Genomic DNA, 20090 nt, shown 5'->3' with positions numbered 1-20090 from the left:
ACGCGGCTGTACTGTACACACTCATATACATCATAAACACTTTGGTTCGGTTAAAAACAAACACATTCATCTCTTTCAAAAGGTTAAATTAGACCAAATAAAAACTGATCAACAGCAAAACATCAACAGACCTCAAAATCAGTCCAGCTGTACACTATCTACACACAGACAGGCGCCTGATAGGTCCACCACCAGCCAATCAGAAAGCACTCAGAAGTGGGAGGAGTCAACTTTTTTCCTATTAAAGATGGACACGCCCACACAAATCGGTTTAAACCAGATAAAACTGGTTCTATCCAGATTAATCCAGATGAACCCACCCATCCCTACAGAACCCAGACCTCTTCAGACCAGCTCTATTTAGATTAAATTAGAATATACTGGATCCAACCAACATGAACCAGATTAGGTCCAAACAAATCAAACTAGATCAGACTGGATCTAACCAGATTGTAATGGAGCAAAGAAATCAAACAAAAAAAAAAATGCTGAACTGAACCAAACTAGATTTGAGGTCATCAGATTAAACTGGATTAATTTGGTTTAATTCACACCAAATCAATCTGGTATGAATTAAACTGGGTTAGATTAAAGCTCACCTTAACATCTTGTATTTTCTAATCTCGTGTGAATCACAGATCTGGATTGGGACTGAAATATCGTTTCCATGACTAATGGGTTTCAGGATTACCTGATGCCCCGCCCCTCTGCCACCAAAGCCACGCCCCCTGCTTTAGGCCCGGTCCCAGACATGATAGCTGCCATAACAACCAATCAGAGGACACCCCTCTAATCTGGATTTTACTGCTGGAACTCTGAAGCAGTTCAGATGCTGACATCATTCAGCTTCAGGTGAGCTTCAACCAATCAGAGCAGCCAACAGACTAAAGAGACGTAGTGAAGTTTAAATGATGCTCCGCCCCCTGATGGCGGTGGTAGAGGATGTGCTACAGGTGCTGGTGAGGGACTGGTGATGTTCATAAACACACATTTACATTAGGGGCGTGACCATTGCAGGCCACGCCCCTCTACATCGCAGTGAGCTTGTCCTGAGGGCTGCTACTGCTGCTGCTGCCGTTGTTGTTGCTGTCATGGCCGCCAGGTGACATCATCGCACTCTGTGTCCTATCAGAGGCCTTAGGGGCAGAGTCTCTGTCTCCAGGTGCGGACTGGGTGGGGCCAGGAGACGACAAGGAGGAAGTGCGGGACAGAGCGGGGCGGTACGCCGCAGTCAGCTCCGCCAGACGCTCCGGAGTGGGAGCCCACTTCCCGAAGCCGGCATCATTCTGGAGGAAGAGCACGGCGGTGCCGTGGACGGCCCGGTAGTACATGTCATCCCTGGAAACAGAACCGGGTCAGAACACGCTTTCCGAAAAACAGAAACAAAAGGGGCAGGGACAGTGCAGTCTAAAAGTATTCATACCCCCAAGGTTCAAAACCAGTCACATCACCATAAACCTAATCTTTAGGCCAGGACTTTGACTGGACTGTTACAGAACCAGCAAAACGAGTTGGTAAACCTAAACCCAAAAAAATCCAATTAATTTTTTTCTTTTTAATTTTTGGACAATATGGATATATTTAACATTTTGTTTTGCATCTACTGTTTATTTAGACTTTAAAGTCAGGTCAACTCTACGACTGTCAGGGCTGGGCTGCGATTTTTTATTTATTGAATTACGAGGATAACGTTGTAATATTCGGAGAATGAAGTAATGATTTTATGTGTACTCCAACACAAAGAAAATACTTAATTTTTTAACATCATAAAATTATCAACTGCTGAATTTGCAAGCAAACTGACCACTAGGTGGCAGTAACCAGACTGTTATTTAAAAAACAAGGCGGACTGATTGAGCTCCTGATAACCAGGAGCTGTTTTTCTTTCAATTTTACGACGTTCTTCTGGTAAAATTGTGTCTTTATTCTGCTAATATTATGACGTTAGAATGGAGAAACAAATTGTAGCTTGGCCCTAATACTTTTTAAAAATGATGTTCTGTTATTTGTGGTTTCTTTTTGTCAAAACATGAGAAGAAAAAAAACTGATTAAAATCAGAAATAGCTGATTTTGTTTTGATCCAGCTCTATGTTGGGGGTATGAATAAATCTGGACTCAGCATGTCGCGCTGCTAAACTCGCCCAGCCCCATCAGAACCAGAGCAGTACCGCTTGCAGATGTGCTGGCTCCCGGAGCGGTACTCGTGTTCGTAGGCAGGGACGTTCAGCTGGTGCCGCAGGAACCGGCTGGCCTCCATTCGGGTCAGCGCCGGTGTCACCGGGTCGCGCCACTCAGGAACGAAGACGATGAAGGACAGCGGCTCGGAAGACCGATCCAACAGTTCCTGATGGAGACAAGGACCAATGAGCCCAGAACCGGCCCGGTGTGATCTGTAGCGACCCGGCTCTCACCTCAAAGTGCGTCACCATGGCATCCATCAGCTCCTCGCAGAACGGCGGGTTGGCTTCGAACGAGCCGCTGACCGGACTGAAGGACAGGAACGGCCTGAAACACACACGCAGCGTCAGCGCCGCCCCGATAAGCCCCGCCCACATCACCTGGCCAGATCAGCGCCTCACCCTCTGGACCCGAAGAACCCATCGATGTCGGGGAAGGCGGAGCAGAACTGCTTGAAGTAGCAGTTGAGCGGCGAGGCGAAACACTCGAAGGTGACGCCGAACTGCCGGTTCAACGCCTCAAACACCGCCACCGGCAGCGCCCCCTGCAGGCCGCTGCCCTCATTAGCACCGCTGCCAAACATCACCTGGACACAAATACACCTGGTTAATGGAGCCGTCACTGCAGAACTACTGGACCGGGACCGGACCGGCTGGAGAACAGTCACCTGGTATCGCTTCAGGAGGCACCAAACTCGAGCCAGGAACTTCTCAAAGCGAGGGTCATCGATGCAGCTGTACCTGTACAGCAGCTCCTGCAGGTGGGACAGGTGAGGACAGAGTCCTGTTTTTAGTGAAAACACGCTGTTCCATTGTTCTGGAACAGCAGACATTAGATCCTGGAAACGTTCTTCAGGTGTCAGAAGGCTGACTTTGGAACCGACATTTTGTGGCTTTGAAGGTTCAGGTCAGAAGCAACATAATCAACACTTTTGGAGTACAATATTTAACAACGAAAAACGAGCAAACACACTTTAAAAACTCATTCAAGCTGAGTCAGACGAACAGAATAAAACTAAACTGTTGAACCTCCAGGTTCTGTTCAGAGGGTGAAAGTACTGGCACCCCCATCATTGATTTAAAGTTTCAGAAACACAATTAAGAAGGCTGACTCTCCAGACTCTGCTGTCTCCAGACAGAAGGCCTGGAGAGACAGCAGAGTAATCAATTACTCTCAGTAGTATCCAGATTACAGGACCCACCAGCTTGCTGAAGTGTCCCCGGTTGACCTTGACCATCTCTCCTCTGAAGCGGAGGCAGGCCACGTCGTTCTCAAAGTGCAGCTCCACGCGGGGCAGGGCGGGGGTCGGGATCGACAGCCGGACCGGGTAGCAGTAGACGAGCCGCGACTGAGGCGGCGACGCGCACGTCTCTACAACCACAGCGTCAAACACAAAGTCAACCACTGGGAAGCAGCAGTTTTACTTTATATTATTTGATATCTGTGTTGTGAGATTTATTTGACATAATTTATGTGTGAGAGCCTTATTGTTAAATATTATTTTACTGATTGGAGGTTTTCCAGTCCTTTTGACTGAGTAGCTGCTGTTTTGTGTCTGCAAGGTTTTTTTTGCATATTTTATGTCTAAATTAAGTGAATTTATTAGCAGATCATTTTTCCATTGTGCCAGATCACATAGTAATTTATACCTGAAGCAAAAAAGTAATAGCCAATTCAGATGATCAGATGATCGGCCTCATGGATGATCGGTATCGGCAGCAAAAGACCTGATCGGAGCATCAACAATCAAAAGGATACAAAACTCATTGATTTATTGTATTGACATAAATCTGGCGGTTTGATTTCATGTGTGCGGCTTGGTGCGGTAATCTGATCTGCTGGTTGTGATTGGTTGTTATTGCTCAAAGTGAATGCAGGATTCTGACTGGATGAAAACACCTGGCTATGATTTGCTGCAGATTTGGCTTATTGTTGTAATATTCTGTTTTAATGCACATTTTAAAATATTCTACTCTGTTGCATATTCCTACGGATCAAAGTGAGATATTTTTAGCACTTCCACAGTATTTTGTGTTGCAATGTAATCTTTCTGTACAGTATGCTTACTGTATCCTTAATTCTGTTTTATATATTTTTATTTTTTGTGATTTCATGCTTTGTCTGGATCTTTTTGTCCTACTTTATTAAGTTATAGCACAGAGTAGAGACACTGAGTTAGATGTTAACGCTAAGCACTATTTTTCATTCACAGATTTATGCGCTCACATCAGTCTCACTGCACAGTCAACACAAACCTCTAAAAAAAATAAAATAAAACCTCGACTACCACTCAGCCTTTAAGGACGAGCTATTGGAGGTTCAAGTTGAGCCTTTTATACTCGTCACATAAAAATACAGAGGTATGAAGCTAGCTTAACCCATCACCAGTATATTAAAAAACTATTTAGAATAAATAAAATCATCTCAGGTGTACCTGTGGAGGGGTCCTGCAGCAGGCTCAGGTGCGTCTGCCTCAGGCGGCGGCTGTATTCGGCCGACAGCTGGTAGATCTTGGAGCAGATTCCTTCCACAGAGTCTTTGGCGACGGCCGTGACATGCGGCCCGCACTGCTGCCTCAGGTGTTCCAGGCGGTCCTGCAGACACAGGTGCAGGTGAGACAGTGGGGTCGCTGAACCTGTCAGGGGGCGGGGCCTGAGCTTCTGCTTTCAGTTAGAAGTATTTGGTTTTGGAAGGTTAATTTTAGGAAAATCCACTTGCTGCCATATTTCAGTGATGTCATCACTCAGAGTGGCCATTTTATCTATATGGACTTCGAAATCAGGTCAAATCTACAACGGTGCATCAGGGCCAGACTCATTTTTTATTTTAATTCAGAGAATAAAAGTTGTGCAACAAAGTCAAAATATTACCAGAATAAAGTTGTAATATTAGGAGAATGAAATAATACATTTATGAGAACTTCTACACTAAAGATAAAAGCTGAAACGATAAAAGTTTGCTATGAAGTTCTGCTTTGCTGCAGCAGAACTTTGTAACAACTGAGTCTGTTTCAAAGAATGAATCACAGCCGAGCTGTTCATATCAACACATCTCTACAAGTTTTTTATTGAGAATGTTTAGACGTTATTGTAAAATTCTTTATTTTTTATTACTACATTATCACAATCTTGTAGCCTGGTCCTGATACACTGTTGTCCAACTCACAGAAAGGATGACTGAAAAAATAAGTCACTTTGACAATATTTTCAAATTTGTCATTTTGCTAAAAAAAAATAAAAATCTAAAATTAGATCTGCTATGAAAAAGTTTATTTCTAAGCTGGATGGCCCAGGTCAAGTTTCAGTGACCTCCATCTCAGCTCCCCATTGGCAGGTGAAGTCATGTGACAGGAAGTGACGTGATGCTGAGGCGTTACCATGTAGTCCTCTTTGCTGGCGGAGTGATCTCTGCGCAGCCAGTTCATCGTGTCCTCGGCGTTCCACTTCACCACCTTCCTGCTCTCCGGACTCGCATTCCTGCACAAGTCAAAGGTCAGCATGAGCCACACCCACAGCGCCGTCTCACCCTGTGATTGGTCAGCTGTGGCTCACCTGGAGTCGATCATCCTCTTTGCTGCCTCGGCGTATTTAAACAGGAGTTTCCGGGCCTCCTCCTTGTACTTGATCCGGGACAACCTGATGGACACAAACGGACCAGAACCGGGTCAATCAGAAGCCACCAGGCCACTTACACCAGGGGTGCACAAACCTTTGGTCACACGAGTCAAAATCATCAGACCAGAAATGTTCACGGGTCAAAAAAAAAATAAAAATTTTAGACACTAAAATGACCAAAATGTTGTTGTGACTCTTTTACCTGCTGAACAGCAAACTAAACGTGAACCATTTTACCTAAACAACGTAATCAGATATTTTTACAGAAAAAAAAAACTAATTTTCCCCCATTTTCCTGGTTTACCAGAGTAAAATTTTACAACTTTCAAGATAAATTTTCATAACTTTACAGATAAACAATTTGGAGATAAAAACAAAATACAGTTTCAATTCACTGTTATTGGATATCAGTTCTTACTGCCATTAATACTTTTTTGTGATAATATTCTGCATTCTACAGCAAGAACAAGGAAACAAAATAAAATAAAATTTTATGTTTTGAAATGTCTCCTGTTCACCCGACTAGTCTGACAACAAATCGCACAAAAATACCCCAATTTCAATAACATTGTTTAACATATCAACTGTAAGATGATCAATAAGTCATTGAGTCATTAGGAATAACAAATATTTATTACATTAAAATAATTCAAACAAATCATGTTAAGGTTAATGACCTTCCTGATCAAATTAAATACTAAAACTCAATATGCAAAAAAGTTACAAATATTTTCCCGTTAAGTTTCCTGGCATTTAGCTAATAGAAATAATTCAGGTATTTATAATTGTCCTGAACCAGAAAAGTTTATTCAGGCTTAACTTCAGACACCCAGGAAGAAAAATTCGTCTTTTAATGAGTTGTATGTAAATATCTGGTTTCAACTGTAAATAATATTTTCCAAATTTAAGCTTTTAATCAAACTTTAGATAAAACTTTATTACAAAACTGTGTAGTTTGAATATCAAGAACTTTCAAGGACTTTACACAGAAATCAAGAATTTTCCTAACCTTAAGAACACTTCAATGAAATTCAAACATTTTCAAGAATTTTAATTATGTTGTGTTGCATGCTACATTTTTTAAAAGTAGAATTTAATTAAAAAGTCGTAGTGTTGTTCTAGTTTATTAAATTTATTCCTTTGGAGCACAAGATCAGTCCAGATGCTGTGAATGGCCCGCGGCCCCACTTTGAGCACCATTGCCCTATCTGGACCAGGTTTCAGTTTCCCTACCTGATGGGAATGTCGTTCATGACCTCCCGGAACATGGATGGCGAGACGGCGGGCTCACACTCGCTGGGCAGCAGCGGATCCAGGCCTTTATCAATCACCTTCCTCTCCAAAAGCCATCGGTTGAAGGATTCCCGCGGCGGGTCGATGCCTGCGGCGGACACACACACCACATGACGCTCTGTGAGAGCGAGGCGCTGTCAGTGGATGCTCACCTACCTTCTCGCTGGAGGCACAGCTCATGGTAATGCTGCCGCAGCTTGGTGACCAGCTGCGCTCGCTGCAGCTCAATCTCGGGGTGCGGCGGCAGGTGATTGGCTGCCGAACGCTCTCTGATCACCGCGTTGGTCTGGACGTCCAGATCCCAGTAGATCCTGGAACGACAACCCACATCCAGTCAGTGGACGCCCCTGCAGGGGAGCGGCGGTGGAGCGGGGCACTCACACTGCTGGTCGGTAGGGGGCCGGCGCCGGGCTGGGCGTGGTGGGCGTCGTCGCTGGAACCTGCTTCTCCTCGGGGGCAAGGCTCCACGGTTTGACTCCAGGTGTGCTGGGAGAGATGGGTGTGGTCGGCTCCACCTGTAAACACAACTGGACTCAGTTACCCATCAGCCACTGCTCGTCAGTCACTGATCACATGACCCAACATGGACGCTATATTCCAGAGCTGTAATGATTTGTTCATGATGCTTCACAACTAATTTAGTAATCAACTCCAACTCCACTGCAATAAAGAAACTGCAGGGGGTCTTGATATCCTTGTCTGCTTATTCAGGTGGCCGACAGGCGTCAGTCTGTCCACCTTCATGCTGTGGGATGTTAGGGCTGCAGATGCAGTGCAGTACAGACCGCTGCAGAAGCTCTTCCCTTCCAACAGACATCAATAACTCTTCAGTAATAATTAATGAGTTACGCCAACATTTAATTTCCCTTTTTAATTAAGTGTTTTTCAATTAGAATTGAATTTGAAAAGAAAATGCATGAAACAAGTGTGAATAGTAATCTGAACTTTTGTGAAGTTTCACAAATCCCAAACATGGAATAAAATAATCTGCTATTAGAGAAGAATGATCCAGTCCAGGTATTTCAGTTTTGGAGCAGAAGCAGTTCTCGTGTGACCGAGATCCATAAAAAGCAGGGTTACCACTGGTATTTAAAAAAATTCCATGACTTTTTCATGACTCTCCATGACCTTCAGTATAATTTTTCATGACTCACATACAAGAGGTTCATAAAGAAAAGCATATGACTGAAAGACCAAGTGGAACGAAGTCGAACAGACGGGCATGAACTGAAAAGTGTCAACATATTGACTGAGAAATCACATGATGATGTCATAAACAAAAACATATTAACAGTAATGTAAACACATGTACATAGAACTAACTGACAGACAGGAGCACAAGTATGCAAACGGAGGCTAATTTGATGATTAAATAAATATACACTGTTAATAAAACATAATAATAATATCCACTGCAGTATTCACAAAGCATTACAAAATCAAAGAACGGTTCACTCTGAGAACCGACTCTCAACCTGAGAGTGAACAAACGTTCTTTACTGTGAACAAACGTTCACAGTAAAGAATCGTTTAGAGGATTCAGATCGTTCCAGATCGTTGCATCACTATATGCAGATTTTGGTCACTTTATTGTCTGTGCGGCACAGGGCCGGTCTTTTTAGGGTGAGGGCCCCTGGGCCTGAGCCAATGTGAGGCCCTCTGCAGGAATCAGCCACTGTCTCCTGTTGCTCTTCCAAGACAGAGGGCTAACCAGCTCAACTCTCTGTTTGCACAGTTTACAACAGTCATCCCAAGTTAATAACTTATTATTTTTGCATACACACATGCGTGCAAACACACATAAAAATCAGCAAGTCAGGTTTTATAAAGATCAGTGATTGGCCAGAAAATTGCAGTCAGTGCATTGCTACTTTCTTTTTGATCTGTCAGCAGATCAACATATTGACAAAACATTCCTAAGGAAGACAAACTTGACAATGTTCTCTATTCATTCTCTATGTACTGTATTTATTTATCCTTCATATCTATCTTTTTGATCTGTCTCCCTTTCTCTTTCGATTTTTATCACCCGTATCTCATCTGTAATTGTTGATTTCCTTACCAGACAGTCAGGTTGAGTATTGCCCCTCTGTCTGCCGGGCAGCACATGACGCATTGAGCGATGTGGTACTTTAGGGCAGTTCCTGCGGCACCATTAGCTGGCTGGAGGCTAATGGTGCGTTCACACCAAACGTCTGGTTTACATTCAAAGTCAATGCGGAGCGTCAGATGCGCCAAACGCTCCAGGCGGGTTGAAACTCGGCGCCTCCACAAATACTTGAATGTCAATTCCAGTCACAGAAACCCGTTTCAAAGTATCTCTGAGAAACATCGTTAGAAATACGACATGCAAAGCAAAACAGCCGCGGAGGACAAACCGGTCCGTTTGGATGCACTCACCACCTGGAGCTGGCAGCCACAGCGCCACCTGGAGGAGTCGCTTGGGACTTTTTGTCAACCTGTTCCGATGCTTTCAAATGAATGTCCGTATTTTGACAGCGTCCTGCTTCTTGTCTAGCCCAGTAAGCCTAACGCAGGATCAGTGCTGTCCGGATTATCCAAGAGCATCGAGCTTCCGGATCGGTTCTGCTGTTAGCAAGGCGAACGCTTAAGAAGCGGCGAGGGGCCGCGGTTCTGTTTAAAATAAACTAAACACTGAGCTAGGATATTTCCTTCATCACCTCTCTGTCGTGCTTCTCCTTCCCTTTCCTTCCTGCGCTCCGCTGTCATACTGTCTGTTAACCCCTAACCTGACCCCCTCACGACCCGCGACTGGGCGGACATCTTCTCCCGCCCCAGACTCACTGCGCATGCCTGAGAGCGCCGCAGCGAGTTAAAGGGACGAGACTGACAGCGGAAACAGAAAACACGTCATTAGCAAGTCACGTTATGAACCTGTGTGTTTAGCATCCAGCGAAAACAAAGAAGTTAAAAATAAAACTGGACAATATGCTGGCAATTTAGTGACATTTCCACAGCTGTGGTCTTGAAATAAAAGCCCGAGTCGTCAATATCATATACACGCGCACGCACGCACAACCGAGAACCACACAGAAACACGCGCCTCAGAAAAAATAGCTTTTCTGCCCTTATTTGCAAATTCCATAACTTTACATGATCTGAAATGAAATTCCATGACTTTCCAGGTTTCCCATGACTGTATGAACCCTGTAAAAAGTGGTGAAATCAACCTTTATTGGAGATAAAGATTTCACAAATCACAAACATGGTTCTAAATATTCTGCTATTGATTTAGAATAATCAAGTCTTGTAGTTTTTAACTGCAGCAGATTAAATATGCTGATGTTTCCGGGATCAGAAACCAACTTCAGCTTTGTCTGTTCAGTCAGGGATCCTCATCTTCCTGCTCACATCTGTATTTTATTTCAACAGTTTTCACTTCTGAGGACGCGGTGAGGAACCGGGTGGTCGTTTAAAAAGGCGAGAGCAACACAATGTTTGTTTTTCATGTCTAGGCCACCGTGACATCAGCAGCTGAAGGCAAACGTCGGTCACCATTTTAATATGTCAGCAACGACTCGCTGCCATATAAAGAACAATTCCGTATTTTACAAGGAGTCCTCCTATGTTCTACCTAAAACTAACACACATTAGCAAAGGAACTGACAGTGCAGCACAGCCTGCAGTTAGTGCCATGTGCACCAGAATCTCAGTTTACCAAGAAAAGTATCTCAACTCCATTATCAGATAACATTGTATGCAAACTTATTTTTGAAAAAATATCAACGCGGTGAGCCTTCAGGTGCCGCTTAAGTTTTCTAGAGTTTTGTCCAGAGTTTAAATCCACATGTGTCGCTGTGTCCCTCAACAACTCAGCTCTTCAAAGTTTACGTCCACCAAGTCTCCTCAAGTAATGCGCTGCGTATATTATGATTAATGAGTGACGTCAGGAGGTGGGCATGGCCAAACATAGAGGGTCACTGAAATGTTTTATTTCCTTACGAAACTCAGACATCCTGCCATGTTTAGTTATCAAATGTTACTTTAGTGAGAGGAATCAATGAAAAAACGTCATTATCCTCATCGTTACCAAAACACAGCCAACATGGCTGCTTATTTGTTAGGGTTCAAACATTTAATCGAATCTATTACTGAAGTAATCATCAGCTAATTTAGTAATCAATTAATGGTCAACTGGGGTATACAGACTCAAAAGGTCCGTAAGCCCAACACCCTGAGAGCAGCACTGAAGACCAAAATGTACAAAAATATTAACATTTTGGATTTAATACAAGAAAAAAATCTTTGTAAATCTGTCCTACCAGAATTCCTCTTTTAGCTTCACCTGGTTAAGTGTCTGGTAAAAAAATTAAGCCCATAATAATTTCCTATTGAGCATCTTAGGCTATCTCATTATTAATGGGTTAATCCTACAAATAATCAGATCAGCACTACACTGTGCTAATATTAAATTATTTACCTGCAGATGCATCCTTTGCTACAAATTTTCAAGCGTTCACTAAAGGAATACTGCTGTATAAAATAAGCTTATGCAGTACACTGAAAAATCTGCAGAACTGACTGCAATTCATCGTCAGAATAATCAGATTACAAAATTAATTGTTAGTTGCAGCCAGTATTAATTTTTACAGCAAGTTTTTACTTAGTCTTAATCTTTTGACTAAAGATATTCAGTTTTAGTTATAATTTCATCAAAAATGTTTTAGATTGACAAGTTTTAAACCACTAATTATGAAAAATGTAGTCGACAAATTTATGTGCACTGTAAAAATGTAATCATCAACAAAGAAATTCATCATGGTTTTAACCAGTGATTGAAAAATGATCCGAATGTATCCGATAACTGGAAAAAAATAGATTATTAAAATAATGGTTAGCTGCAGCCCTGTTTTTTTTTTTTTTTTTACCTTTGTTCGTTTGAAACTGTTAGGCCCCGCCCCCTGCTCCTCAGAGCTCCTCCTCTTCCTCTGGCCATTTCCAAGGTTACCATCTCCCCCCTCTGCAGGAGCTGCGTTCAGACCCAACGGATCAGACTGAAACAGATTGATTAGTCATCAGCGCTGAAAGTGATTGGTTATTGCGAAATCGATTAGCGGCCCAAACTCACAATGACATCATGCTGACCCAGCACAGGCACCTCCCACAGGCTCTGATTGGTGAATCTGTTGAAGTAGTAGGGCCGGTTCTCCCTCCTGGACCAACACTTGGACCATCCAGCCTGGACCAACTCATCTGGCAGGACAAGTGAGACATTAGAGCCAGAGACAGGTACAGGTACAAGTCAGAGGACAGGTAGGTACCTGGAAGCTCAGGTGATTTGGAGGTTGTGGACGGAGAAAGGGGCTGTCCGTGAGAGGAGGCGGAGCCAGAGGGTGGCACCATGGTGGCCGCCTCCCCTTCACAGATCCCTGGCTGTTATTGGACATTTAGCTGTTCATCACAATCATGTGGACCTGACAGGAAGAGATAGGCTTTCAGAATAAAAGACAGAGGAAGTGAAATGGTCCACACTGTTTTCAGCCAGAAATTAATTGAAACTTAATGTTTTAAACCAAAAGGAGATGACGTCCTCAAAACTAAAAACTCCAATGATTTTTCATCTACAGGTGAATTAATGAACATTCTGGGCATCTTTGGACTTTTAGCTGAATTAAATAAAAAACATCTGATAAAGGTTCAAAGCATGAAAGAGGATGATCTTTAAATGTATTTATTTTATAATTTAAAACTGTGAAAACCATATATCATCAACCAGGAAAAGCTTCAGTGATTCTCTGATTAAAAACCTCAAATGCGGTTTCATTATCAGGTTAAATAGAGTGAACATTTCCTCCTGCTCCTCAGCTTCACCTGAACATCAAACACGTCTTTCCTCAGGGGCCAAGCGGGAAATAAAACTCTCAACCTAACTATTGCCACAAGAATGCACTTAAAATGACAGGTGTGTGTTCTGACTTTATCCTGGTTCTCACGGACTAATCCGGAGCACCTGAGTCTGGACCAGACTGTCTAAGACTGGGAACTGAATGGAAGAACGTTCCTTCAGAAATTAAACCTGGTTGATCAGGAGCTGATCGGCACCGATCCATCAGCACCAATCGGTTCAGACCCAGCAGTAGCCGATCAGTTCTGATCCATCAGCGCCTGACCAATTCTGTTTGACTATCAGCAGATCGGTCCTGATCCATCTGATCTTATGTTTCTGTTTTAAGCTTTTCGGTTGTTTTTCTTCTCAGACGCAAGAACGAGCGCCATGGTTACACGCATGCGCGCTGAGAGCCAGCGCAAAACAGGGAGGAGGGGGAGGAGGACAACAAAAGGCTGCGGCTGCTGCTCGAAGCCCCGCGCTCCGCTATCGGAGACCGTAGCGATTACTACTACTCCGAGGAGTAGCCAGGCCGCCTGAAAATGTCCTAAATCTCCGCGGACTGGGCAGCCTGACTCGATAGCTGCTCTGATAGTGGCCAATGTATGATTTTGTTGGACTGAACTCCAGTCCGCTGCCGCCGCTAAGCTCCAACTCCTCTCAAAGATGGCGGACACGCCCCTGCCACAGCTCTGCGCGCCTTTACCAACATTTCTACTCCGGAATCTCGACCCTCCGGCTCCGCAGCCCCGGAGCTGCCTCCATCCACAATACGAAACCTTAAGCCGGCTGTCGGTGTGTTCCTAGGACTCCTACGGGTCTGCTGCTCTTACCTTGCGTGATGAAACAGCAGACAGTTGGGGCTTCTCCGCGCTGCTTTTCAGTCGTCCGCTCCGCTCCCTCCCCGCCTGCTCAGACATCTTTACAGGGACCGGGCATAGCCACTACGCAGGCGCGGCGGCTGACCCGCTTCCGGTATCGACGTGTCTGCTTCCCGGCGCCATGTTGAGGAGGTCAAAGTCTTTAAGCCACAGCAAAATAAAGCCCAGAATAGAATTGAACTGTGTTTCAGTCACCAAAGTGAGAGAATTAACACAGACCATTTGAAACTCACAGTCCGAGGCTTAATGTGTTTATTCCACACCTTCTGAAATAAACGGTTTATTAAGATGACCTCAAATCAGCTATACATGAGCTGAATACACCTAAATAAGTTCAATAGACAAACTTTATCTTCCTTGAATGTTCAATCTATAAAATAAAGAACAACTGCTTTAGCGGTTTTGAGTGAACCTGTCAAATCGGTTAAAGTCAAATATCTCATTAAATTTGCCACAGTGGTGCTCCTATCTAGACAGTTTTATCTTCACATGTTCAGTTAAAAGGCCTGAAAACCCAGAATAATCTGACCTAGACTTGACCAGGGCTAGGATGTAACCCTATGGAGGAAGTTTTATCAGACAATGAGTGAAGGATCGCTGACACAGGAGGCAGGTTGTTGGAACCAACAGGTACTAAATCTGCCTATTTATTTTTCCTTTGGGATCAATAAAGTAATTTTGAATTTGAATTTACCTCCTTAACCAGTCCTTTCAATGCTCACACTTCATTTTGATGATGTTACCAAAGAATAACCGATTAATCAAGTCACCTTGTCCACCAATCACCACTCAGGTAAACCTGCTAAAAATCTACTAAAGGTTCAGATGGCTCATCAATCATCTGAGGCACTTTGAACCCAAAAGTTTCTGTTTCAAGGTCTATTAAATGATCTGAAAAACAAGATGTATAGCTTCGCATTTTTAATTCACAAAGATTTTATTTTAATGCAAATTTAGTTCATTTTGACTTGTTCATGACATTATTGCAGTAAACTTACTTTTTTCAAAAATAACATCTAGAATGATCTAAACATTTGCTATGACCTTTGGTCCTGTAGAGACACACCTACTCAGGTAATGTCTCACCTGCTTGGACTCAATATGAAAATGAGGTTGAAAAAAAGTTTATTTTAGTTTTCTGATTTTGACAGTGACAAAATGAATTCAGACAGGTCTAGACTTAAAGGTACTGCTAGCTTAGCTTCACCTGTTCTGCTATAAAAATGTTAAGATAACTATTCCAGCTTCAGACAGTTTGAGATCCACCTGCAGAGTTCTACTCATATAAAACAGAGACAGTCACCACAGGTAGGAGATAACAGGCCGGGCGTGATCCAAGTATCCAGTCTGAACTACATGTTAGATGTTGAGACGGTCAGTCGGAGGACAGGTGCATCAGGTGTTGGGACTCTCCTGCTGCAGCATCAGGTCCACAGCGGCCTCCACATCCTCCACCATGTGACTCGGTTCTACCAGGTCTGGCTCCACTTTCAGGTCGTTCTGACTGTGGACCATCGTCTCTGAAACGTTCTGCTCACCAGGCAGTGGAGAATGAGGGTTATACACCACCTGTGCACACCTGGAGACAGGTAGAGGATCATTATAGCAACAAGGAGTCAAAATAAGAAAGGCTAAGACAAGGAAAGGTCAACAAATCTCATTTCTAGAGAAGTAACGCCTGCTGAGGTAATGGACCTGTAACAACCTAGGTATGCCAAGACGAGAAAAGATCCTGTAAGGTCTGGCAAAGTAAGGTACATTATGGTAAGGCAATATATTCAAATGTACTTGTACTACATTAAAATCCATGTTGTGTATGCATCCACCCCAGCTATAAACCGTGAAGGATCCCAACAAATTTTCAAAACGAGGTCTCTACCCACCAGGATAGAACGGCACTGAGCTGCAAAGGCAAGTTCCTCCACCACTGGTACCGGGATACCAGTTCCCTGGGCCACCAGTTTGGTGTTGCTCATCATGTCAGTGTTGCGTTTGGCCAGGTAGCGGTTATAAAGATTGGCACCATAGATGTCCGTCATCAGGTTGTCCCTAGACAACAGGAATAGTGTCAAGTTTCTTTTTAAAAAGTTCTCTAGAGACTGTTGTTGCTGAACATTAATCAGTTTAGTGGAACATTTTACAGAAGCTCTAAAGTCAGGAAACAACCATCTCCATCTTCCAAGTTCAACACAGACAGCAGTTGATTCAGAGAGGAAGACAGAATGCTTGGTTACCTGAAAGTATTGAGGGAACAGATGGATCAGTCACATGGTGCACAGGTTTGGTCATTCAACAGCACAGGCAGTTAGACATCCTTACTGACAGAAAGACAGCATCAGAGACTGGGGGTTTCAGAACGTAACACAGAGACTTTGGTTTCATTCAAGATTACACATGAAGACTAAGACAAAGTTATCAATAGGGTAACAGGATGAAGTTATCAAGTCTCTGGTTTGGTTAGGCGCATTGAGAGACGGGTCTAGAGATAGGTTCAAGGACAAGCAACACAGGCAAATGAGTCAGATCCAGAGACAGACTCAGATATATGTTAAGAGGTGGGTTGTGGATACCCAACAGCATAGATGGTGGACAGCTTGTGGTTCTGGTTCTGCTGGTGCAGCAGCTGCTCGGCATACTGGTAGTGAGCAGACTGGGTTTCCCCAGCACTGCCTCATACTCCAGCGTCCGACTGGTCAACTTCCTGTAGATGGACTCCAGACAAAGCAGGAACATCCCGTGACCGAACCTGAAGCAACACATCCGGGTCACCAATGGTTGGATGCCCTTCTGCCCCTCCCACATCTGAAGGGAGTGGCTGTTACCGTGGTGACGGGGCTTCAGCCATCCACAACAGGTCCATGTTGCAGGCAAGAACGGGCATCTGTGCCAATAGCCGTGTGTCATACACACACCCGGGTCTACCGTTGGTTAGCAGCACATCAATGATTAGCTGCAGGTTGGTCTCCCATCTGATTGGTTCCCCAAACAGGATGATCGCTATGGCAACACAAGGGAAGATAGTTTCAGACAAAAATGGCAACAAAATGCTGCTTTTGGCCTTTCCTCTAGGAAAGATGTGAGCTCTCATTAATCCCCATCCTCAAGACAACGCTGTCAGAAGTCTAATGCAGCCACTAGCGCCCCTGGTGGTTCAGAGATGAAACATCAGCAGACTGATAAAATCCTGCCACCAAAGTTCATTCAGTTCAGAAATATTCTTGAAACCGTAGAAGAAAATGACCTCAGACAAATGATCAGTTAGACGTTCGTCAGACCAAGGCCGCTGCAACCTCATTAGCTGGTGGCTAATGACCTAACCTTGTTAGGCGTTACATGGTCAGTTCCTTCTGTCCCAGAAACGTAGTTTTTCAGTGTAAAGCCACCATATTGTTGAAAGTTTCAGTTTTCTTTTGTTGACGTTCACCAGCTTGGCTTTTAGCTGATGTGTTTCTGTTCCACAAACTTCTAATGAATTGAAGAAGTACTTTCAAATTTCACACAAAGTCTGATGAACTTTACTTCTCTTTGGGTAGATATCACAAAACAAATTCTCAATCTTGCACAGCATTCCACATGTGACGGTCTGAAAACTGCAGAGCAAAGTTCAACACCACATCCAATTCACTTTCTGATCTACCGTGACGCAGCACTTCTCAGGTATGTCCACTAGGTGGCGCGTTTTTACAACAACATACTAATGGAGAATCTTATGGTTAAGAAAACATCTACGGCATATTCAATAATAAACAATATTAGAAACTGACAATTTTGGCTCTTACACCACAAGTCTGAATTTTCTGACCCAACGTTCAGCTGAAGCTGCCGTTGGGTTTTCAGAGGTGATGGTGAACCGAAGAGGAGAAATTAAACCTGAGATTCTGGGCGCTGTTGTGGTTGTGTTACCTTGAATCTGCGGGAGGATTCTTGAAGAACTGGGCTGAAACAAACAACACAACAAATATATCAGCCAGAACAGGAGGCACTTCCTGTGGATCAGTAACTAATCAGTGGAGACACCAGAAAGTACAAAACTGTCTGAGATGGCCATTTTCCCCCTTCAGCCACCAGATGGCAGCACATATTAGAGACTGCCCCTGTAAAACCATGTCGAAGAAATTCAGCAGACACGTTTGGAAATACTGTTTTATCGATCAGCTACAAAAATCATCATGAAACAGGACATACATTAACTCCAGGTTCTACAGAACTGCTCGGTTAGCCAGGACTCACCGTGCTGGTGGGTCTCCTGCCGTGGTCCACCATGTCCAGCAGAGGGTGCTGTTCTGAGAGCTCCTCCACGGTCACGACTTTCTGGAAACCCAAACTGAGAAATACCGAGTCAAGAGTCCAAAACAACTGGCACTGTAAGACTTTGTAGTAACACAAGGATCAGAACTCGGATCAGAACTCGGATCAAACTCGGATCAGAACTCGGAGATGCTTGGTGAACAAATGTATTATGAGTTTTCAAGGGACATAGTGCCATTTTATAACATAATCAAATAACTTACCTTTAGTTGTTATAAATAGGCTATGCTAAATATATCAAATATGACTTAAAAGTCTTGAAATGTCTTGAAATTGGGCCTCTGTCTCTTTAAAAGGTCCTGCTCTTTCTGAAGCTCTGCCTTCTGGAAGTCGTCCCAACATGGCTCCTCTATTAACCCTTTACCAGCTTTGCTCTGCAGTTCCACCAGGTATTTGCTAAATGCTGCTTGCTAGTCTGAAGGAGCTGAGGGGCGGGGTCTGCATCTCAGAGTTGCAGCCGAATGGTTGCTATGGAGACGAAAAATTTCTCAAACATTGTAGAAAGATCAAAACAGTTGCTTTGACACATACTGCACCTTTAAAGTATTGTAGTCTCATCTCATTCAGCCACAACAAATGAAGGAAAAATGGCAGTGGGTCACTTCAAAGCCAGCAGGTGACAGGTGAAGGATACGTTTGGGCGATCTGGGTCACTGGTCCCTGTCCGGACACCAGAACACATTTATTGTGGAACGTCTCCATCATGTGCAGAGGGCTGTGCGACAGAACCACCTGCTCAGGTGCAATCTGCAGAGGAACCACATGACTTGTTTTGATCTGATCACACGGCAGCGGCGGCGGCGGCGGCCTTTAAGGCCCTCCCCTTCTACCTGCACGTCCAGCAGGTGAGACAGTTGCTGCGCTTTGTGGTGTCTCAGACAGCTTCCTGCATTGGTGACAAAAACAACAGGAAACACAAAGTTCTGGTTCTGGTCCATGAGCTTCCTGAGAGCGCGCCGAGCAGCCGGGATCACGGATCCACCGCGCAGGAGGACGCCATCGACATCAAAAAGGACGCCCACCTGGCGGCCGGACAGGTGGGAGACAGGTGAGGTTGGCAGAACAGACCAGTTAGACACCAAAAGGAAGGAAAGCAAGCAATCAAGAAAGGAAGGAAGGAGTGACTGTGTCCCCCTGACCTGTCTCACAGTGGACGCCTGGCGAACCAGCTGCAGCCTGAAGCCTCGGCTCCACATCCTCCAGTCTGACCCCAGGGCAGCTGCTGCTGCTTTAAAACCACAGGGCTGTGATGTCACTGGGGTGGGCTAGAAGATGAGGTCACTGATGATGGGAGATCTCCCATTGGTCGGAGCCTCAGACTGACGTTTAACGTGAGACGGGTTCCTAAGGTTTAAATTGATGCTCCTCAACTTCAGAAGATGTTTCTTAGATTCAGACTGACGGCCCTTTGCTCCACTCTCTGAAATGTTCAAATTGTTTGCGGCCAACAGCTCAACGCCTGGACTCCCCCTCAGGCAGTCAGAGGAATAGCAGGACCAATGTTGGTGGCGGTTCCTCAGGTTCTGTTCTTCATCAGCAGCTTCACAACCATTTTTGTTTTGTAATTCATGAAAATGAGAACCTGCAGGCTGATACTGAACATCTCTAGACATCATAATAGGGTTCTGGGATGGTTCTTCTGTCTGGAAACGGAACCTAAATACTTGGTTCTGATCGTGCTGGGTCTGACTGTCTGAGTCCAGCAGCAGAACTCCTGGAGCTGTAAATTGCAGCTGACTGCAGTTGTGTCCTCACATGAGGACACGTGCAGCATGCGCTCCCTAATCAGCCAATCACATGCTGCAGAGTGATGCCTCCAATCAACCAATCAGCAGCTGGGAACACAGGGACAGAGACGCTCTTCTGTCGAGCAGACCCGGTTCTGTGGGTCCAGAACTGGTTCAATGTTCAGAACCAAGAGTCTCCAGAAGGAGGTCATGTGACCCTGGTGACTGGATATTTAAGAG

The 20090-nt window shown here is 44.3% G+C and overlaps 1 protein-coding gene and 1 pseudogene across 1 annotated transcript; both read right to left on the bottom strand.

The window, feature by feature from the left end:
* Positions 1–181: 181 nt before the first annotated feature.
* LOC129356280 (mRNA (2'-O-methyladenosine-N(6)-)-methyltransferase-like) lies at positions 182–13867 on the bottom strand. The gene is given in 17 exon segments (XM_055025874.1): positions 182–1338; positions 2170–2345; positions 2413–2506; positions 2581–2765; positions 2847–2933; positions 3381–3550; positions 4614–4773; positions 5556–5655; positions 5731–5814; positions 7027–7174; positions 7243–7397; positions 7468–7601; positions 11976–12101; positions 12176–12300; positions 12369–12467; positions 12470–12521; positions 13768–13867. Coding segments are annotated over 16 exon segments (2178 nt in total). The 5' UTR covers positions 12495–12521; positions 13768–13867; the 3' UTR covers positions 182–1028.
* An 864-nt stretch (positions 13868–14731) lies between these two features.
* LOC129356264 (haloacid dehalogenase-like hydrolase domain-containing 5) lies at positions 14732–19528 on the bottom strand (annotated as a pseudogene).
* Positions 19529–20090: the final 562 nt, after the last annotated feature.

This window comes from Poeciliopsis prolifica, unplaced genomic scaffold (genome assembly GCF_027474105.1).
Source record: "Poeciliopsis prolifica strain line A6 unplaced genomic scaffold, Auburn_PproV2 SCAFFOLD163, whole genome shotgun sequence".
In the NCBI taxonomy this organism is placed as follows: domain Eukaryota; kingdom Metazoa; phylum Chordata; class Actinopteri; order Cyprinodontiformes; family Poeciliidae; genus Poeciliopsis; species Poeciliopsis prolifica.
Note: the sequence above shows the minus strand (reverse complement) of the source record. Positions and strands in the feature narration are given on the sequence as shown.